A 23,659-nucleotide genomic window follows, 5' to 3' on the forward strand; every position below is an offset into this window, starting at 1 on the left:
GTAACTAGTTGTAAATTAGGTTTAACTTCAAAATATTGAATATTTTAAGTGGTACTCCTTAAGAATTTTGTGAATAGAGTGATGCAACTTACATGATCTTTGTGAAAGAATAGAAATAAAATTAATCAACCCAACCCTCTGGATTTTATTCAGTGAGTTTCATATACATAATTGGTTGGTGAGAGGCATTTTAAAGTGCTTGATATAAGCTGGGCATTTATAGAAGCCACTAAGAAGACAAATTATTGTAAAATAGTATGTGCATTCTTATGTCTAGTGAAAATAGGCTTACCTGAGCGAAATCTGTGCCCGTTAGTCCTCATCTGGCCTTTTTGGAGCAATACAAAATAAAGCTACTGTTTTTACACTTAGCTCTTAAGTACTTATAAAAAGATAATTTGTTTATCTTTAGTCATCTTTCTTTAGGCTAAGCATGTTCTTATGCTCATTAATGAATTATATCTTTAATTGATCCAGATGAATCATTCTTGTTATTCAAACTTAGTGGAAACTATCATGACACACTAGGTACTTTATAAAACTGAGACTGTAGTAGAACATATGTTGGAGATGAAAGCAGATTAGTTAGATTAAGACAGTCACTTAGAGCAGCTGTGCTGTTCACTTGTCTAATAGCTGAAGAGTAAGTCATAGTTCCCTAATCTTAAGAAAGGGATCTTATTCGTCTGTCCTTGATTTTTTTTTTCCTTTTTGACAAAGATCAAAAAATAGAGTTCAACAAAAAGACCAGTAAATAATCACATTTTCACTTTTGCTTTGCGAACTCTGGCTTAGGTTTTTATGAACCCAGTCAATTTCGAACATTTATCTTCTCCCCGCCAAATCTACACTGAGAAAGTTTAGTCCTCTGTAGTAATGCTATTCTATAATAATATATACGTCATTCTTTTTTCTTTTTTAAATCATTCAGTCTTCTTTTAAACAGGATTTGTACAAAAGTGATGTTGCTAAAGGATTCTCTAAAGGATTTGATTGAGCTAAATTCTTAATTAAAAACTCCTTTTTCTTTCTAAAGCAACTCCTTTTCTTCCTTAGCCTTGTATCTCAACTATTATTTGTATATCCATGAGGCCTGATTCTTTTTTTTTTTTTGGGCTGCTCCACTGCATGCGGGATCCTAGTTCCCCGACCAGGGATTGATCCCTCGCCCCCTGCAGTGGAATCGCGGAGTCTTAACCACTGGACTGCAGGGAAGTCCATGAGGACTGATTCTTAAACCTAACTTTAATTAATCAGCTATGTTATTATTTGATATTCATGAGTTTTCCTATTTCTCTGTGGAGCCAAATATGACTATTAACATTTGAAACTTCTCAGAATTCAAGGTTTAGATGACAAGGACTAGGAAATAAGGACTGAATCCAAAATGATAGACCTGAACTTACCCCAGCTTCCCATTTGCCAAGGCTGAGATTGTCTCTCTCACCTGTTTTGCAATACAATTCCTAGTGTTTTCAGTCTCATAAATGCTTAGTGGTTAGATGTTTTCTTCTTTTTGAATGATTGACTTAACGAGAATCATTAAATGGGAAACTAGTGAGATTTAGCACATTTTTGATTGTGTATGTTGTATCACTGCCAGGACATTTTTTTAACCAATTTTAATAAAATTTTACCCACTAGAAAGAAGAATAAATCCCATCGGGATATTAAGCGAATGCAGTGTGAGTGTACACCTCTTTCTAAAGATGAAAGAGCTCAAGGTGAAATAGCATGTGGGGAAGATTGTCTTAATCGTCTCCTCATGATTGAATGGTAAGTAAATTAGAATGCTCTGCTTTTGCTCAACTATTCTATTAAATGTCTCTAAATTTTAAGAAGAATTATTAGGAGTAAAATTTAACTTTTCTCCTTCTACCTATTGTGGAGTATTTCTGAGCAATGAAATCTCCAATGTATAATAGTGTTTATAAGGAGGCAAATTTCCCTTGCATTGTGCGTTAGATTATAGTACATATTGTAAGTGCTCTGTAAAGTAGCCCTAATGCTAACATAGTAATACTAATTTTTACCCAGTCTCCTTTTATCTTTTGTAAGGTTCACGTCCTGAAAGGTAAATGTTGGTATTTTTTAGCTTTTACTATAAAAATAAGCTAAAACCCTAACATTTCAAAAGTGCTTAAAGTAAAATGTCTTGCTCCCCCAAGCCTCAATCCGTCTATTTGTAGTCTTTCCAGATAATTTTTATGCCTATACCAGCATGGGTAGACGTTTCCTCTTTTTATGTGTAGAAATGAAATCCTTACTATATGTACTTTTTGAAACTTTGTTCCCTCTCACCTGCCACACACACTTTTCTTTTTTTTAATAATTTTTTTTTAATGTAACTTTGGCTGCAGTGGGACTTCATTGCTGTGCGCGGGCTTTCCCTAGTTGTGGCGAGCGGGGGCCACTACCTGCCACCATGCACGGGCCCCTCATCGTGGTAGCTGCTCTTGTTGCAGAGCATGGGCTCTAGGCACGCGGGCCTCAGTAGCTGTGGCTCGTGGGCTCTAGAGCACAGGCTCAGTAGTTGTGGCGCATGGACCAAGTTGCTCCGGGACATTTGGGGTCCTCCCGGACCAGGGCTCGAACGCATGTCCCCTGCATTGGCAGGCGGATTCTTTAACCACTGTGCCACCAGGGAAGTCCCCACACTTTTAATTAAATATGTTTTGGAGACCTATTCAGAGCTACATATTTAGACCTATCTAAATCTTTCTCTTGACTACATTATGTATTCTATTCATAGTTAACCCATATTTATTAATCTTCTATTGATAGACATTTGCTTCCATATTTTTCATATAAAGAGTAAATATCTTTACATTAAAAAATGTGATTTTTAAAAAAAAACCAGTCGGAATGAAAATTGTATCATTTTTAACATGGAAAGAATATTAAGGTGATTTATAGTGTAGGTACCTTATTTTTAGTGTTAATGAAGTGTTTTTTTCCAAAACTCAGTTTTTGGTTTTGCTTATGTAATAGTGTTACAAAAATAAAACATATACCTCAAAAAATAAAAAAGAGAAAGCATTTTTGGTATTTTTAAATGTAAACTAAAAGCAGAGATGACAGTAAACATATAAGGAGAGAAGAGGGATTTCCTTGGTGGCACAGTGGTTAAGAGTCCGCCTGCCAATGCAGGGGACACAGGTTTGAGCCCTGGTCTGGGAAGATCCCACATGCCGCGGAGCAACTAAGCCTGTGCGCCACAACTACTGAGCCTGCGCTCTAGAGCCCACAAGCCACAACTACTGAGCCCGTGTGCCACAACTACTGAAGCCTGTGAGCCTAGAGCCCGTGCTCCGCAACGAGAAGCCACCACGATGAGAAGCCTGCACACTGCAACTAAGAGTAGCCGCCACTCACCACAACCAGAGAAAGCCCACGCACAGCAACAAAGACCCAACGCAGCCAAATTAATTAATTAATTAAAAAAGAAGAGAAGACATAAGAACAGTATTCTCCTAATTTGACATTGTTGCCCTAGTCTCTGCATTTTTCTGGTTTTTCCTGTCAACCTTGTTGAACAGATATGAAGTACAGAAATTCTTTTTTCTTGTTATTCCCACGCTCAAAACTTAGTGGTTCTCAAGATTAGGTTCAAATATAACCTTGGTATTGAGAGCCCTTCATAGTACATCAACAACCTGCCTTTTCATCTTCCAGCAACCCACCTTTCTTATCAGTTATCCTTAGCTATTTTATTCCCCTTTTCTCAAGTAGGCCTTGTTTCCTATTTCTGCACACAGGTGGGCACTGTCATTGTACCTCTTGTTTTCCTTATCTGTCCATATCCTCTGTGTCATTAGAAATTCTGCTTTAATCCTACTCCTTCCAGAAAGCTTTCTTTCACTGCTTCTCTCCAGAGTGAATCCTTTATCCGTTGGACATCTGTAAAAATGTTGCTTACTACTACTGGTTTGGCAATAAATAATAATATGTTGGAAATAGTAATTTTTATTGTAGCCTTACTCAGTATTAAAAACCTTTGTATCTGTAAGCTTTGGAATATTAAGAATTAAGTAAATTTTTGATTTTATTTTTATTCTAGGATCCATGAGGGAAGAGCCTTGCCAGTTTTTATTGTGCTTACTCTGAACAGAGATATGTTTAATGACGACTTTGGTTTCTCTTAAATGTAGCTCAAGTAGTTAGCTACATTCAGAAGATGAAATTAGTGATGATTGGAGTGGAATATAAGAGAAGGTGCACTGATTGAAAATAAGTTAGCTCTGCATAGTTGTCAGAATACTGCAAACTTACATGCAGCCTGGAAATGTATCTTAGACACTCAGGGAGGGGTAATGACCAGTTGACAAGACTGTATTTTGGGCATCATCTGTTTAACAATGTAGACACTCAATTTTAAGGAATCCCTTCATGATGGAAAGAATTATTGAGGAAGGCTCACTTGGAGGTTTACCACACATATGCTGATTATGCCATAAAGATATGGATATATTTACATAACATTCTAGTGAACATGTTTTTGGTTCTTTTGCTGCTTTGAAGAATTAATTTTCTCCTTTTCTCATTTCAGTTCTTCTCGTTGTCCAAATGGGGATTATTGTTCCAATAGACGGTTTCAAAGAAAACAGCATGCAGATGTGGAAGTCATACTCACAGAAAAGAAAGGCTGGGGCTTGAGAGCTGCTAAAGACCTTCCTTCGTAAGTTGTTTTAATCGTCTTTCACTTCATTTGTGTTGTTGAAGTTGGTTAGATACTTTTTAGGAAAATAATTTGCCTATTACACTGAAGTTTAATAATGATTATTGTGCAGAATGACCACTTGGTAGCTAGTTTGTTCGTTTTAAATTCACTTCTTTTAGGAAATTAAATAGAAATCTCTTCTGTCTATATATGAGAGAGCAGTTTGTCCCTTGTGATATTTGGACTAGGCCGGTCCTTCTTTGTCTGATAGTTATGTTACCTTAATTCCAAGTAATTACCAAGTATTTGCTGTAGATCCCCACAATCCCTATGAAACTCTATAAAAAGGAGTTAGGACAGAATCTATAAAGTTGAATCTATATAAAGTTTAGTTGGGATAAGAGTAGTGGAGAGTCTGAGGATATTGAGATAGAGAATTAAAGCATACTTGATAGATACTCATTAAACATTTTTGAATGAATAAATGTTGCCTTCTAAAGTCATGTAACTTTTATATGTAATGCAATAAAAGGTTCAGTTTTATTTTCTACCATATTCGGTATTTCCTTTAACCACCAATTTTCTTACATATAGCATATTTAAGTATTCTTATGAAAGTTGAGTACCTTTTTCTTTAAAGTTAAGTATATACAGATTACATTTGTTTATGATTGAAGAATTTTTAAAAATACATCAAAGGAATAAAGGAAGAAAAACAGTTGCTGATTCTAGTGATTCAGGCACAACGATTCTTTCAGAATCCTAAGCATATGGCCAAACTTGAATGGGAATTGGGATGGAGTGAGGGGTTTTAGTCTTTTTATTGTGGGGATTCAAAGCAACCAGGTAGCAAAAAACCTAATAATAACCACCACCACTACCACCAGGTAATTTAGTTTTCTGACAGGAACCTCATATATCTTTTGAAAGCCAAATCATTTAGTTTTTATTGTGAAAATAGGAAATGATCTTATCCTTTTGAGAACCAACCAGAAAAAAACCATGTTTTATTATATAAAAAAGTAGATAGTAGGAACCTCATATATTTCCCTTTTCTGCAAAGTATTATCAGAGTATTTTGGTTTATAACCATTTTTAAATTGTTTATTTGAAACAAGTATCTCAGAATCATCTCAGTATGTTTCATATCCAAATTCATTGGATCCTTTATAATATTTTAAATAAATAATAGACTAAGCTTCCCTTGAACACTGTTAACAACACTGAACTCAGTACTTGCCAAGGCAGTCTGGTGCATTTCTAAAATCACTAACTCTGGTCTAGATGCAGGTTTTTAGGTATGCTTTCTTTTATTCTACTCAAGCCAGCCAGGCTTTTCTTTTGGAGAGTCTTTTTAAAATTTTTTTAAAGGAACTCCAGTTTGGACATAACCCTCTCTTACAGGGGTAGTAATGGACACTGCCTCTTGGCAGAGTCTGCACTAACATAGCTTCAACTTTAATGTAAATTCTTGTTGTATGCAACAGAGACTATTTGATGGCTCAGGAGTCCGTTTCTGTTATGAGGAAGGAGATGGGAAAAGAGAGGAGAGAATGCGTGACTGGTTCACATAGCAGGTTAAAATTTCCTAAAGCTCTTTAGCTTTCCTCAGCTACTCACAAAGAACCTTGCTTTGGTAAAATATACCAGGACTTAATGTTTCCATGATTCCCACACCTTCACTCATGTACTTCCATGTGCTGATGGTAATACCAATTTTATAAATTTTTAACTCTAAGCTATTTAGGTGTTCACTGGTAGAGTATTCCCATTTAAGAAGGGCATACTGTCAGATGTGCACAGTATGAGGAGGAGGTATTTGGAACAAACTGCTAGTTACTGTTAAAATACCATGACAGACTCCACCAAAAAAAAAAGCAAATTCTTACCAAAACCCTCAAGTTTTAGGCTGTAGGAATGGAAGGCAGTGCTGTCCAGGTTGACTTAATGTTATTGGATACCAAATGGGGCTTCGTTTTTTTGGGATGGGGGGGTGGAGTAAAATTCAAACAATATATTATTAGCCTTTTTAAAGTGCACGATTCAGTGACATTTAGTACATTCATAATATTGGGGAGCTATCACCTCTGTCTAGTTCCAAAAATTTTTATCACCCCAAAAGGAAACCCCTTACCCATTAAGCAGATTCTCCCTATTGCCCCCTCTTCCCAGCCCTTGGCAACCTCTAAATCTGCCATCTCTGTGGATTTACCTATTCTAGATATTTATATGAAATATAAATGTGGCTTTTTGTTTCTGGCTTCTTAAAGCTGTTAAACATAGCATTTTTTTTAGCGTGGCCAAAAAAAAAAAAAGAGAAGTATACTGATTATGTCAGTATATCATAACAAATATGAATGATTTACATTTTTAAATTTTAAAAATCTCTTTGGTTAGTGTTAGGGCACGTTTGTTTATTTTCTCTTTGCACGTCTTGTGGGGTCTTAGTTCCCCGACCAGGGAATGAACCCAGGCCCCAGCAATGAAAGCGCTGAGTCCTAACCACTGGACAGCCAGGGAATTCCAGGGCATGTTTATTTTGAAAGGGTAAGACAAGACTTCTGGGTAGGTCACTTCCGGTCAGAACTTGGGAGTAAACCGTAGAGAAGCATTTGTTTACATGGAGGTAATACTTGAAGTCATTGGTGAGAATGAGCTTTTATAAAATAAAGGGAGAGGGAAGAGACTGAGAATATCTTCAATAGAGAAGAAATAGGTAAATAACCATGAACAATCAAAGGTAGAAGGTAACTGAAAGAAGCCAAGGAGAGAGCTTAATCATGACTGTTGATAAATGCTAGAGAAAACTCACAGAGAATGCAGTCAGAGAAAAGGTATATTTGACCTTTAACATCATTAGAGACCTTTGAGAGTAAAGGTAGTAGAAGGGCTGCTGTATTTAAGTTGCCTTCTTTTTTCTTAGGACATAAAGCCTCTAATTTTTCACTGCTTCTGATTTCTTCACAACCATTTCTCAGTTGTGAATCATTGTTTTCATGATAATGTAAACCAGACTTGAAAGTTCGTTTTAATATCTAGTGAGAGCAAGGATATGCATTTTGGTATAAGTGTAAATTATAAAAGCTTCTTAGAGTCAACATTCTTTGAAAAGTATTAGGAAGGAGAAAATTAACCTCGATTAGTTGCTAGGCACTTTACATATATTTTAATTACATCTTGTGTAATAGCAAATCTGTCCACTTTACAATAGTTTTTAAAATTCATTATTTTTGCATGGATGTATGTGTTTTCCGTATATCTCCTAGGCAGGAAATACTGTTTTTCTTTTGCCAGGAACACCTTTGTCCTGGAATATTGTGGAGAGGTACTTGATCATAAAGAGTTTAAAGCCCGGGTAAAAGAGTATGCACGAAACAAAAACATCCACTACTATTTCATGGCCCTGAAGAATGATGAGGTAAGTGGCATGATTGTGTTTGTTTTGAAACAGATCTGGAAATTCTTGAGTTTGAAAGGAGTCATTGATATGGACTGATCTTTAAAATACATTAAGTGACCAAAATAAGGAGCTGAACAGTGTGGATAGTTTTTTTCTATTTGCTTACAAAAAGGATGAGGGAGAGGGGGGTATTTACATGTATATGTAAATGTAAACATACATGCTTCATACTACAATTCTTAAAAACTATTGATAGCCCCCAAAGAGCTTTTGTTTATGTAGATTATATTTATCAATATTTATATTAAAGACGAAAGCTGAGAAGTTGAAAATACTTATTTTTTATTAAACCATTTAAAAGTGACAATAAGCAAGCCTATTACGTTGACACAAATAGCATATGCTTTTGTGAAAATTAAGTATTTTCCAAAAAGCTTTTTTTTTTTAGTGAGGAGTACCATTTACAAATCTCTTTAATGTCTGGCTTACTAGAATTTAGCTAGATTCTCATGTCTGCCTCTACATCCAATCTGGAAATGCAAGTTGTAGGGAACTATCCTAGTAGGACCTGTTGAATCTCACTCTGAGGGTGGGCTCAGCAAGAGTTTTAACAAGCTCGCAGTGGATTCAGATACATACTCAAGTTTGAGAGCTGCTGCACTGTGGTATCGCATGCATTTGAAAATGAAGTTTTAAAAACTTGAAGTAAGATTGCAATATAATAGGATGTAAGAAATAGCTAAAAGAAAATGAGACATTGATAGATATGGAGATAATTTTGCCCCCTAGGTAAAATGTTGATAGTTAGAGATCTTTCTGAGGAAGACATTGGATATTTGTCACTTTGATGTGTAAAGTGATATGAGAGAGTTCTCAGAAGGAATGGGGGATTAGGGGTAAGGGTCTTAAATTTGCTGGATGCCTTGCCTTTGCAAAATGCACATATGTTTTAAGGTCTCTTTTTTTTTTTTTGCGGTATGCGGGCCTCTCACTGTTGTGGCCTCTCCCGTTGCGGAGCACAGGCTCCGGATGCGCAGGCTCAGTGGCCATGGCTCACGGGCCCAGCCGCTCCACGGCATGTGGGATCTTCCCAGACCGGGGCACAAACCCGTGTCCCCTGCATTGGCAGGCGGACTCTCAACCACTGCGCCACCAGGGAAAGCCCCTAAGGTCTCATTTTTAACTGTTAAATTATCCTTTTCCCTAGATAATAGATGCCACTCAGAAAGGAAATTGCTCCCGGTTCATGAATCACAGCTGTGAACCAAACTGTGAGACTCAAAAAGTAAGTTGAGGTAGATTTAGAGTTTGGGATATTTGTTCAAGACTGCTGTTCTGACTGTTAATTTTAGATTCTATACCAAAGGTACGCATGGATATTATTTTTTAATCATTGTACTGATTTTTTTCTTACTCTTAAACTTTTTTTTGAAATAAGTTTAGATGTATAAAATAATAAATAGTGTTGAAATAGTACAGAGTTCCCATATATTATCCTTCACTAACTTCTGCAAATGTCTACATTGAACATAACCATAATATAATTACCCAATCCAGGAAATACTATTAACTACTAACTAGTCTAAAGACCTTATTCAAGTTTTGCCATATGTCATTTTTCTAGTCTAGGATCCAATCCAGGAACTCCAGTTGCATTTAATTGTCACATCTCTGCCCATAAATTTTAGATATTGTTTAAGGTGCCGAAATGAAAAACTAAATTTTAATTTTGATGAAGTCCAGTGTGTACTGTTATATTCAGATTTTATATCAGTCTTATCCAGGTGCCAAATTTGGTAGTTTTAATAACATTTATAAGGGGCTGAATGGCCACAGATGAGAGAGACGATATATGGTATGCATGTGGATATACTGCTCCTCCTCAACAAGGCCAGACTTTGGGTCTTGGTTATCTTTATGTCCCTGTGCCTGGCACACAGTTGACACTTGATAAATTCATTTACCGAATTCGATGTAATATTTTGAGGTAATGATCTTGGTACCCTCTAATTTGTGTTTTAAGCTTAGAGTTAAAAAAAAAAGCATATAGATACATATATATGCACATTAGAATATTGGTTCTTTTTTAGGTTAAGAAAGCTGTGGACCCACGCCCTAGAAAAATATATCAGTGATTTCCTCTCATATTGAATAGTTTTGACTCTTGGATATTTTTTGCCCTTCGATATCTGTACTTATAGATCTTAGATACAGCTCTTCCAAGAGCCAAAACATATAACGAATAGGAGAACCCAGTGTGAAATTATTTAACCTAATTAAGTTCTGGTTCTATTTTTGCCTGCAGCTGGTGGCCACATGTCTAGCTGTGAGACTCCAACTGTACTGTTTCCCTTCACCTCTTTAAGTCTGGGTTTTTCATCAGTAGCAGGTTCAAATGGTCTGGACAGGCGCTTTCCAGTCAATTTACATATTCTGGAACTACAAGGTCCAGTCCCTGTGTATTTACCCCCATTTTAATTTTTGAGTTTTATGTATCTGCTCTGATGCTTCCCTTCCCTTTCTCTACACTCAGCATTATGACCACTGTTTCATGAAATTAAACTTCTGGCATTGTTGTTTTCCTTTTTCCACACCCCATCTTATCTTATAGTTACTTTTAACATAAGGTAGTACAAATTCGCCTGGTACTCAGTGACACCAAGCATTCCATATTTGCCTATTTTTACTACAAGTGAATCTTTACTGTGTGAAAATGTGTATTAAGGTAAGTTAAAGTAGCAGTTACTTTTTTTTTTTTTTTTTTTTTTTGCGGTACGCGGGCCTCACTGCTGTGGCCTCTCCCGCTGCAGAGCACAGGCTCCAGACGTGCAGGCTCATTGGCCATGGCTCACGGGCCCAGCCGCTCCACGGCACGTGGTATCCTCCCGGACCGGGGCACGAACCCGCGTCCCCTGCATCGGCAGGCGGACTCCCAACCACTGCGCCACCAGGGAAGCCCCAGCAGTTACTTTTATTAGAGTTAAATTATAGATGATATTCATCTGGTAGCTCATTAAATAAGAGTGATACTTAAGTTTATTTTGTTTTTTAATGTTCCTGTTAGCTATTTGGAAAAGCCTTTATTATCTAAAGAGGCACATGCATAATTAAGGCAGATGATGATGATCTTTTTTTAAAAAACACCCACACACACATAGATTAACCAGTTACTAATTTCTTTTCTTTTAAAAACAACATCTCAGTGGACTGTGAATGGACAACTGAGAGTTGGGTTTTTTACCACCAAACTGGTTCCTTCAGGCTCAGAGTTAACATTTGACTATCAGTTCCAAAGATATGGGTAAGTATTGATTCCGTTCTGTTTTGCTGCTTCTGATGCAGAAATAGACTGTTCAGATATAGGAATCTAAAACTTAGATGTGAATTACTAAGAAGTTATATGTACTGTCAGTTCTTATCTATAGTGTTCTCTTTTAGTTCTGTGTATTTTCCTTCTGTATGACACTTCAGGCCATTAAGGGATATTGTACAGGAACTACATGTTCCTCCTCTGAACTTCATGCTGCCTTATTTATATAGTTATGTTTCTAATATAATTTTAAAACTTGCTATTACAGAAATGTCAACAGGGTGTTGACATGGTATAAAGAGAACAATATAATGAATCCCTGTGTGGCCATAATTCATCTGTCAGTTATTAGTTCATGACTTTATCATGTCTCATCTATACCATATTGTACTCTGAAAAATAATTTGTTACCTAGTTCTACCAAAACCAGTAACTGATGCAATAGCACTGAATACCCTTAGCATTTATATTGTGGTTTTAATAAAACCCCACTAAAAGGAACAGGGTTCCTCGGAGAAATGTCTGGTGTCAACTTTGGGACAGGTATTAAACAAGATGACTCTGGATTATCTCCTCATACCAGAAAACCAGTTATAAAAGATAAGGAGGGTCATGTCAAAGGGACTTGGGAGATAGCTTGAATAGAATCTCACTTACCAAAAGTGGGAGGGTTCTTATTAACACTTAAGCATCATTAAGAATAATAATGGCGAGTGGTTTGAAACACACTACATAAAATCCATGAGTTTTAATGACATTTTAAAAATAAAAGTGCATTAGTCATAATTGAAAGGAACCAATTCATGATCTTGGAAACTAGTTTTTGGTTTTTTTTAATTGCAGTATAGTTGATGTGCAATATTACATAAGTTACAGGTATACAACATAGTGAATAACAATTTTTAAAGGTTATGTTCTATCTATAGTTACTATGAAACACTGGCTATATTCCCTCTGTTGTACAGTACATCCTAGTAGCTTATTTATTTTATGCATAATAGTTATATCTCTTAATCCCCTATCCCTCTTTTGCCCCTTCCCCTCTCCCTATGAGTAACCACTAGTTCAAAAATTAAAAGAAGAAAAAAATCAAGCATTTACCCTTCCTTTCCCAAGTGAATTTTTGATTAAACCAAGCAGTTGGTGAGAGGAAATTCTTTATAGAGGTTATTTTAGCTAATAAATGAAGCAGTAATGGTATCACCATTTTGCAACACCTCATAAACTAGTGGATCTAGGCAATGGTCAAGTATTCTGGGGTTGACCAGGTTCCATGTAGGGCTCCATTATTTTTTTTTTCCTCTTGTATTTGTACTGTCCTCTTTGAAAGAAAGGAAACTGGAAATTAAGTGCTGTTTGTGATTCCCTGCTGTATTTATCAAATATTTTTGTGCCTCTGATTGCTACTGTTATATAATAAATCTATCAGTTTACTTTTGGAATAGTCCTTCATGTTTTCCTTGGGTAGCTCTGGTTGCAGAGTAAATAAATGGCAGAGGGCTGTAGACTTAGGCCTGTATTCTTTCCTCCACTTTACCTTGACACCATGGTTACATTTACTTATTACTATATTTATTAGTAATGTCTCATCCTTATGTAATGATAACTTTTAATAACCACGTGTTTCCTTCTAAGTGTCCTTTACTAATTATGCTTTTTATATCTGTATATCTGTTCATAATAATACATTTTGTTCTGTGTGTCAGTTAAATATTTACATATAAGTTATAGGTGTTGATCTATTTAAGCAATTTTGTTCTTAGCCCCAACAGGTATATAAGATCTCTTATTTTCATACATTAGTAGAAGCTCTCATAAATGGAGAAATTACTTATTAATTTCTTGGCTAGTTTTGTCTAGCTAATAAAGAATGACTTTTAAGAGCAATTTTCAGGCATTTCTATTAGTATCAGGTTTGTTGGTGTCTCTTAAAAAAACTTTTTTTCCTTTAAGCTGGATTGACTCTTCTCCTGTATGTAATTGCTATACTATCAACATTTTTTATGGTTTACTTTCACATAATTGACATCTTTCTTATGCTCCTCGAACAGGAAAGAAGCACAGAAATGTTTCTGTGGGTCGGCTAATTGCCGGGGTTACCTGGGAGGAGAGAACAGAGTCAGCATCAGAGCAGCAGGAGGGAAAATGAAGAAAGAACGATCTCGGAAGAAGGATTCGGTAAGTGTTCCATTCTTCTTTCAACTGTCACCATGTGCATTTTAAGAAGGGAGGTAGCTTTCCTGATTGAACTTTGAAAAGTCAAACTACAACCAGAGAAATTCAGGGTCAAATGAGATAATCATGGAAAAGTACGATTGCTATTTTTGTTTCATGGAGGTTAGACGTGGATACTGAGAACTATTGAAGGCATCTTGAAAACAGACAGGCTAATAGTTTTTGAGAGCCTGTAAAACTCCTAATCTTATGTATAAGTAACATGTTTATCTGTTGACTCACATAAGTCTGATCTACATTCCTAATCGTTTAATATTGTTTTGTCTTTTGTTTGCATGTGTTCTTAAAATCCCTCAAAATCCTCCTTGGAGAGTAAGGTGAGTTTTGAGAGGTAACAGGCAACCCAAGAGTGAGAAAGGGATAGTCTCAGATGGTCTTTGTATTTAATCCGTTAGAACAGTGGTTGATAGCCTTTTTTCTACCCCAGTTCACCTGAGTTACAACTGGAGGTGAGTGGTATCTTGCTACTACAGGAGCTCTTAACTGGGACAAGAATTTTGTGTCGTTTTTAAAAAATCCCCCCTGCCCTTTTTCTGAGGATCCCTTTGTCAGAGCAGTGTTTCTCTACCTCAGAACCACTTGGCAGGGTCCATTGTAAAAATGCACATTTTGGGGCCTATCCGCAGACCTATGAATCTTAGTGGAGGGCCAGAAGGAGCCAGGGGGCCAGAGGTGTTAGCCAGCAAATCCACCTGTGAGTCTTTTGCAGTTAGCTCATTCCTAGGCTTTTCAGGAACCCATACTTATGTTAAGAATTATAAATGACAGCAGTCTTACTATTTAGTTGAGCAGGTAGAACACATAAGTCAGGAAACGGATAAAAATATAATAGTTAAAAGGTGATGTCAGTAAACCCAAATTAATTGGAGAGAATTAGTTATTGAGAATCTGAATTCTATAAGAAGACTTAGATAGCAGGAAGCATTAGAAAGGGCCATTTAAAAATTTAAAAAAAAAAGGAGGTCATTTAAAAAATGCAAAAAGGGAAAGTTTACAAGAAACACCCATGCTTCTGCCACCCAAGATGAACAAATGCTCTTTAGAGTATTGTTGCTTCAGTTCTATTTTTTAGAGAGCATGTATATTGTAACTGTGTGCTAATCACTCTTCTAAGCGCCTGACACATTAACTCATTTAATTCTCACAATAAGCCCTTTAAGTTAGGTACAAGGATTTTCCCTCTTTTACAGATGAGAACACTAAAGCACAGAGGTTACAAGGTCGCCCAATAAGCGACGGGAAAGAGCTAGTCTAGCTCTTTTCTTTGCTTTTAACTGTATTGTAACTGTATTTGCTTTTAACTGTATTTTCTTTGCTTTTAACTGTATTCCTTTGTGTAGAGTTTTAGAAATGATATATATATATATATTTCTACAGTTTTTAAAAAAATTTTTATTTATTTTTTGGCTGTGTTGGGTCTTCGTTGCTGCACGTGGGCTTTCTTTAGTTGCGGTGAGCGGGGGCTACTCTTCATTACCGTGCATGGGCTTCTCATTGCAGTGGCTTCTCTTGTTGCGGAGCACGGGCTCTTTCTTAACCACTGCGCCACCAGGGAAACCCCCACAATTTGTTTTTTACTCTTCCATGTTGATATATGTGTATGTATATATATATGTACATTTTTAACTGCTGTAAAGGTTTGCATCATATAACAGTTTATTTACATATATTCCTACTGATGAACACTTGTGTTTCCAGTCTTTTGCTCTTAATGTCTTTGCACATGTCTCTTCTGTACATGTTTCTTTAAGGTATATCCATGGAAGTGGGGTCACTGGGTCATAGCCTATTAGCTTTTGGACCTGACTATTACAGGAAATTTTTCTTTAAACTTCATCAAGATTACTTTTATTTTTAACTCTTGTTTCATATAATTGATAGTTTACCAGAGCAACCACAAAGTAGTCATTAAACATGTTGACCTAAGCTAAAATCTCCATAAAAGCTTCCCTTTGGCTATTTTCTGTTTTCAAAACTTACATTAAAAACTGCATTATTGGTGGGGAGCGTTGTTGTAGTGTGATGGTTTCCTGGGTGGTATTATACTGCCATCATAACAATATCAGATGGCTTTCTACCTTCCTGGTAAGATTCAAGAACAACCCCAAGGGACCAAGACGTAGGTATTCCTGGTTTTTGCTTGCTTGTTTTTATTCTGGTAATGGTGTGTCCATATCAGTATTTTATGGTATTGTAGACTAAATTAGATGTAAAGTGAATCTAGTCAGTTGGTGGGCTGAAGTCATGGGTTGCTCCAGATGTGAATTTATTTATTTATTTATTTATTTTTGGCTGCTTTGGGTCTTCGTTGCTGCACACGGGCTTTCCCTTAGTTACAGTGAGCAGGGGCTACTCTTTGTTGTGGTGCATGGGCTTCTCATTGCAGTGGCTTCTCTTGTTGCGGAGCATGGGCTCTAGGTGCGCGAGCTTCAGTAGTTGTGGCTCGCCGGCTCTAGAGCGCAGGCTTAGTAGTTGTGGCTCATGGGCTTCGTTGCTCCGCGGCATGTGGGATCTTCCCGGACCAGGGCTCGAACCCGTTTCCCCTGCATTAGCAGGCGGATTCTTAAGCACTGCACCACCAGTGAAGCCCTCCAGATGTGAATTTGAAGCTGTTCTGGAACAGGGATGTTTTGGATGAAACTTTGCCCTGATAGAGGAATGACCCAGAGTGAATCTGGGTTCCTAGAAGGGTCATTTGTCCCTTGACTGTAATGAAGAGTTTAACTCCACTTTGGTTTTAATTGGATTGGTCTCCTACTGAAATTGTGGCTGGATGCTTAGATTCTGAGTTCTGGTCAGGTACAGTTGAATAGAATCACAAAAGTAGCACCTCTTGAAATTCCCAAGTGTTAAGGAGTTCCCTGGCAGGGAACTCAGTGCTTTCACTGCCATAACCCTGGGTTCCATCCCTGGTCGGGGAACTAAGATCCCACAAACTGCGTGGTACAGCAAAAAAAAAAAAAAAGGAAAGAAAGAAATTCCCAAGTGTTAGTTTTTGGAATTCTTTTGGGTAGGGGATGCCGTGGAAAGGAAAAGATAGCAGCAGTTTAAGATATAGTTTTGCATATTTTAACTATTAACAAGAATATTTTAATGGCACTGTAGTCTGCATCTGCCCTCCCATATTAACCTTTGATTGGTGAACATTTCTTATTCCTTGCTCTTATGATTGAAGCTATGTACATACAGTTTATCCACTTAAAAACTGTAAGCTCTTCCAGGACAGGTGATTGTCTTCTTTGGATATGTCACAAACTAGGTACTTAATTAAATACTTAGTTGATGGAGGTATAATAAATCCACACTATTATCTGATGTTATTTGTAGATTGTAAATTATAAACAGGGAATAGTCCGAAATTTACCTTAATCTCTTTTGAGTTTGTGAAACAAATTAACAGTAACTAATTTACACAATAAAGAGGGTGAAGAGCCACATAAGAAAGGAAATAGTTGCTTTCAGCAGATAACAAACAAATCCTGGTATCTGGAATATATAAAGAGCTCTGTCTAATCAATAAGAAAAAAATAGCCCCAAAAGAAAAATAAACAACTTCCATAGACACTTTAGTAATCCAGATAGCCAGTAAACATGTGGAAAGGTGTTCAACCTCATTAGTAATCAGAGGAGTACAAATTAAAACTACTATCAGATGTTATTTGCATACTGACTACATTGATAAAAATTAAGTCAGATGATACACAGGAACAATAGATCTCATACACTGGTGGTGGAGGTGTAAATGGATACAATCACTTTTGAAAACACTTTGGTGTTATTTACTAAAGGTGAATGTATGTATACTATATGAGCCAGCAGTTGTACTCCTAGGTCTATAACCAGAGAGAGACTTGTTTAAAATGCACATCAGGAATCATAGCAGCATTGCTTACATTAGAAAAAGTAGAAACAACTCAAATACCCATTAACATTAGAATAAATAACATATGAATAAATTGTAATCATATGATGAAAAACTAGTCATGAAAATGAAGAAATTTATGGTTGCGTGCAACAATGATGACTTAAAATGTAAAGTTGATTGAAAAAGAACCATGGCACAAAGATTTTTTGTCCATTGTGATTTCATTTATATAAATATTAAAAACAGACAAAATTATAATGTTTAGGAATTTATAATATATGTAGTAAACCTATTTTGAAAATCAGAACTATTTCCTAAGAAGTTAGGAGACATTGTCTCTAGAGTTAAGAAGAGAAGGTATTATAACAAGGAAGGGGCACATGGAGCACCTCAGGAACACTGGCAGTGTCCTCCCCATCCCCCCACCCTCCCTTTTACCTGAGTGTTGGTTGCCATGGATATTGCTCAACTGTTTATTAAACCTGTTTATTTACTAATTGTTTATATACTTTTCTATACGTATGTTATATTTATCAGAATGTATTAACAATGGTGCTTTAGACCCATTAAAGACAGTTCATACCCCAAAATAAAGAATAAACATTTTTCTTGAACTGATTAGGTAATTAACAGAATTTTTAAGTGCTATAGAATTGTATATATACATATAAATTTTCATTTATCAGTAATTTATTAAAATACATCCTCATCCTCCTTATACTTACCACAAATCCTTTTTGGAAGGTGGTGACCCATAAATGAAAATTAAATACTTTTAGTAAATTTAATGAAAGCAATCAATGTCAGTCATCTCCTGGCTTCCTCCCCTGTAGGTGTCCTAAAAGTTATTAATTCCACAATTGATTGTTCACTTGAGTACCCAAAATTATGGAAGATGTATCATATCACCACTAGGATTGGCATGCTTACTTTTATGTAATACAACCATTAAGCTTATCATTATAGTAGGAATGTTCAAAGATTGTTCACCTTCTGTATTTTGTTTGCAAAATTTTGTTATTTATACTTCTACATTTTTACTGTTTATTTCCTTAAGAATGCTACTTTTTTATATCCCAGTAGTGCCTTTTATACAGTAATATCTACTCAATTTATTGATGAATGAAAGTAACAACTCAGTTTTAACTTTTCAGATTACATGCCTAATTATGAAAAGGAAATAACCCCAAAAGGAAATACAATCTTAGTGAATATTTGCATCTCAAAACTGTCAAAAGCAAGATTCTTGTATTTGAGAGGGAAAGTAGTATTTTAAAGCCCTTGGTCTTTCCTATGCTAATCCTCTGGGATTTGGGACACAGGAAATTTTTACATTTAGGTTATGCAAGGAAAAAAACATCTTTAAGGAAATTGTCTTACATTAAGATTTAACTGTAAATTGGCTTTTCTGTTCATGTATTTAATCTATTCAAAACCTAAGAAATAATACTGGAAACGAAAAAGGATGAGCCTCAAATGTACTTTTTAGAAGGAAAAAATGAGTTTATGTATCTTCAACTTCTTGCAGGCAGCATTTTATATTTTCTCATTTATTTTTGTTCTATATACCATAATAACGAGTTTTGGGGTATAGTATGAAATAGAAATGTTTCAATGCCTTGCCTAAAATTATATTAAGTGAGACACTTAGCCAGTTAAGTAACAGAAAATTTCAAGATATTTTCTTTTATATTTGCTTTTCTCTAATTTATTATCAGCTCATTCTGTACTTTTTATCATTTCATGTCAAGTTGATTTAATGCTGTCGTTTATATCTCTTCTCCTTCAATCTCTATCTTGTCTAGATTTCATCCTGTTATTGTCAGACTAATTATTCTCAAATTCCATTTTGATCATATTATTCCCTTTTTGGGATTCAATAATAGAGCTATTTTACTTAGTCTCATCAAATCCAGATTCTTTTATATTACATCTGAGATGTTCTAACACCAGCCTTCTTTTTTTTGCTGTACGCGGGCCTCTCACGTTGCGGAGCACAGTCTGCAGACGCGCAGGCTCAGCGGCCATGGCTCACGGGCCCAGCCGCCCCGCGGCATGTGGGATCTTCCCGGACCGGGGCACGAACCCGTGTCCCCTGCATCGGCAGGCGGACTCTCAACCACTGCGCCACCAGGGAAGCCCCAGCCTTCTTTTTGATAAGATTTTTCTCAATTTCTCACTGCACCTTATCCACTCCAGCCAGGCTGAGCATAGTATGCACTGTCATAATTTTCCATTTCCGGTTGTTCAGACTTTTCCTTCTGCTTCCTCCCTCCTCCCTCCTCTTGTATTTATCTTACCTATTTCTAACCCCACTTCGGTGAATTCATTTCTGGTGACTCTCATTTTTTTTGCGGTAGGCGGCCCTCTCACTGTTGTGGCCTCTCCTGTTGCGGAGCACAGGCTCTGGACGCGCAGGCTCAGCGGCCATGGCTCACGGGCCTAGCCGCTCTGCGGCATGTGGGATCTTCCCGGACCGGGACATGAAGCCGTGTCCCCTGCATTGGCAGGCGGACTCTCAGCCACTGCGCCACCAGGGAAGCCCTCTGGTGACTCTCATTTTAAGCACTCCCTTCATCTTAGACCTCTTAGGTTTCTTAACATTAACATTTATATCATTGTTCGTTTTCTTATGAGTTAATTTTATCTCCCCGATAGTAAGTTCTGTGAGGGTGTCTTTTCTTTTTTTTTTTTTTTTTTTTTTTTTGCGGTACGCGGGCCTCTCACTGTTGTGGCCTCTCCCGTTGCGGAGCACAGGCTCTGGACGAGCACGCTCAGCGGCCATGGCTCACGGGCCCAGCCGCTCTGCGGCATGTGGTATCTTCCTGGACCAGGGCACGAACCCGTGTCCCCTGCATCAGCAGGCGAACTCTCAACCACTGTGCCACCAGGGAAGCCCTGTGAGGGTGTCTTTATATCTTTTATAACTGCTGCAACACAGCTAGAAAACAACCTTTGGAACCTTGATTTTTGTTGCTGTTGTTCTCTATTATTTAATATCTTTGGAACAAAGAATTTATGTTAAATTATAAAGCCTATAATTATACTTTATATGTGCTTGTGAGCATTCTCTGCTTCCTTCTCTCTGCTTATAGCTCCTGGAGGATACCACCATTTTGAATTTTGTGTCTTACCTCCCTTGCCCTTTTTTAAAAACAAACAAACAAAAAATGATTTATTTTTTTATTTATTTATGGCTGCGTTCGGTCTTCGTTGCTGCGCGCGGGCTTTCTCTAGTTGCGGTGAGCGGGGTCTAATCTTCATTGTGGTATGCGGGCTTCTCATTGTGGTGGCTTCTCTTGTTGTGGAGCACGGGCTCTAGGTGTGCAGACTTCAGTAGTTGTGGCATGTGGGCTCAGTAGTTGTGGCTCTTGGGCTCTGGAGCGCAGGCTCAGTAGTTGTGGCCATGGGCTTAGTTGCTCTGCGGCATGTGGGATCTTCCCGGATCAGGGATCGAACCTGTGTCCCCTGCATTGGCACGTGGATTCTTAACCACAGTGTCATCAGGGAAGTCCCCTTTGCCATTTTAAAATAGACTTTTCAGATATGTATCTGTAAAAAATTTGTTTTTGAGGTGCAGAGAAACGGATTCATACAGCATGCAATATTCTGTAACTATTTTTTTACATAGCATTATGTTTGCTAAGATTGATAATTTTTGTTGCATTTGGCTGCACTTGATTCCTTTCATTGTGGTATATGCCATTATGTGAACATGCCGGTTTATCCAGCCTGGCCACAGGCATTTGGATTGTTGGTAGTTTTTTGCTCTTATGAAGGGCTGTTCAGTGATCATTGTTCTGATTCTTAGAGTACACATGTGCAGAAGTTTCTCTAGGGTTTATTCTTAGGTGTACAGCGGCTAGGCATAGGGGATACAAATATTTATTTTTCAAGCTTTATTTCAATGCTTTATTTTTTCTGACATACTTTTTTTTTTCCTGACATACTTCTCACCTAATATAATTTTTCTTCCTCCCATAAAGGCATATTTTTTTGTTTTGCTTCATTGCAATGTCTTCAGCACCTAGAACTATACTAGATGTATAAGTACTTGGTAAATATTTGATGATTGAATGAAATGCTTTTCAAATTGATCATACCAATTTATATTTTCATTAGCAGTGTACAAATGTTTGTTTTGACCCACATCTTTGCCTAAACTTGATTTTATCAGACTTCTTATAGTGAGTGTAATATGGTTTCTTACTGTTGTCTTAGTTTTCCTTATTACTGGTGAGGTCGAGCATCTTTTCAGATTGTTTGATTCTTAGATTAGTGGGGGTTTTGTTGTTGTTGTTGTTGTTGTCTATAACCAGATATTTTTCCTTGCTGTGGCAGGTGGATGGAGAGCTAGAAGCCCTGATGGAGAATGGTGAGGGTCTCTCTGATAAAAACCAGGTGCTCAGCTTATCCCGGCTAATGGTTAGAATTGAAACTTTGGAACAGAAACTTACCTGTCTCAAGCTCATACAGGTGAACACTGTGATATTAATTTATTTTTTATTTCTGAATTTGAGGTGGGACATTTAAACTACAATCCAGAATGATGAAGGGAAAAGGAATAATTCTGATATGAGAAGAGTTACTCATTTTTAAAATGGATATGTGAGTTCTATATAACTTTGACAACTTGTACTCTTAAAAATGTCTTAAGAGTTCAGCATCATTTAATCTATTAGTAGATATTGTGTGTTTTCTCTCTAGTCAAAGAACATGGTGGAATTTTTTTTGTGTGTGTAACAATTCATGACACTTGATAGAGGGTGTCTCCCCACCGCCGCTTGATTATTAGCATGGCAAGGCCATTTTTACCATAGGATCTCAAAGCAAGGAATTTTAACAGTAATCATATTTACTCCAGTTTATTAAATATTCCACAAGAAGTTGGATAATAAAAGATTTTAAAATTTTTTTATAGTTTTAGCTTTTTCAGTAAAAATTGTGAATATAATTTTTTTCTTAGTCCTTCAAAATTTGAACTTTAGTAAAGTCCAGGTTGACATTTTAAGTATCAAAAAAGATTATCATCTCTCACTTTAAAGCAGTTGTTAATTGCGCAGTTCTAGTAGATTAATCAAAATAGAATTTCTAGGTTTCTTTGTGAATATAAATGAACTCTAGTCCTCTCTGTGGGCCCTCTTTAACGCTCTCTGTGGTATTATGTGTGTCCCTCCTCCCACCCCCCAATACACTGCATCCTGCTTCGCTTCCCCCATGGAAGAACACACATTCACAGTCTTGCCTGAAGTCCTTTCTGGAACGTCATGGGCTGTCTTTGTTGTGGATCTGGATGGCAGAACTAGGTGATGGCCGGGAAAGTAACCAGAAGCTTCAGGAAGAGGTCAGTTCACATTCAGCTGACCTGCTTGTTTCTTAAAACTACTGTATTTATTATTTAGTTTGAGGGTATTGTGATAATATCAGTGATAATGAATTTATCACTATATTTACCACTCATATTAAATAATTACATCATTTTATCATCCCAATATCATTCCTATAACTGTAACTTTACATACACCTTGCTGGAAGTGAGTTTGCCCAGTGGTTTTCCCTATGGTATCTTTTAAAGCTTAGTACTACATAGTTGGGAACTGCAAGAGCAAGATATACTAGTATCATAGTTAAGTGAAAGATCCAATGTGTTGCTAAAACCATAATTTTAAAAAGATAGGAAACCATATGGAACTTAAATTCTGGGGTTCTAAAAAATTATGAAGAGCTGAATTCTGGATGACAAGAGTAAGAACATTTTGAGGAGTAAATTGTTTTAAAAGATCTAAATAGATGTTCATTGACAATGTCGTTAGTGGAATTGTTATATTTATACCGTCCCGTGAAATACACAATATTTTCTAACTTGGTTTAAATGTAGTTCTTTTTAATCATAAGTGCTAATATAATCCCCAGGTCATTTAATAATATACTTTTAAAAACAAAAACATGAGTGGGCAAATGAGTGATTGTCTTGCCTCCATCCTTCTCCCAGGAGATTCAGCAATAAGTAGGAGTTGGGGAAGCCTTGGAGTTTCTGTAGAACTACACTGGGGGAGTACTTTGGAAGAAATTATTGGATTTCAGAGTGTGGGGTGGGGGTGGTTATCTCAGAATGAAGAGAGTGTCTCTCTTTGCTAGACAGCTGTTTGTCAAAGGCTAAGGAGGTTAAGTAATATCTGCATTTTTTGT

At 36.8% G+C, this 23,659-nt stretch overlaps 1 protein-coding gene across 2 annotated transcripts in view; it reads left to right on the plus strand.

The window, feature by feature from the left end:
- The window catches only part of SETD2 (SET domain containing 2, histone lysine methyltransferase), a 111,364-nt gene that overhangs the window by 35,582 nt on the left and 52,123 nt on the right, over window positions 1-23,659 (plus strand). For both annotated transcript variants that reach the window (XM_082848710.1, XM_082848709.1), the window contains exons 4-11: window positions 1,645-1,776; window positions 4,550-4,678; window positions 7,955-8,078; window positions 9,268-9,345; window positions 11,264-11,361; window positions 13,422-13,548; window positions 21,812-21,946; window positions 22,695-22,814. In XM_082848710.1, the coding sequence (XP_082704836.1) occupies window positions 1,645-1,776; window positions 4,550-4,678; window positions 7,955-8,078; window positions 9,268-9,345; window positions 11,264-11,361; window positions 13,422-13,548; window positions 21,812-21,946; window positions 22,695-22,814 (943 nt within the window). The remainder of the gene's footprint in view (window positions 1-1,644; window positions 1,777-4,549; window positions 4,679-7,954; window positions 8,079-9,267; window positions 9,346-11,263; window positions 11,362-13,421; window positions 13,549-21,811; window positions 21,947-22,694; window positions 22,815-23,659) is intronic.

The sequence above is a fragment of the Leucopleurus acutus genome (genome assembly GCF_964270905.1).
Source record: "Leucopleurus acutus genome assembly, chromosome: 10".
In the NCBI taxonomy this organism is placed as follows: domain Eukaryota; kingdom Metazoa; phylum Chordata; class Mammalia; order Artiodactyla; family Delphinidae; genus Leucopleurus; species Leucopleurus acutus.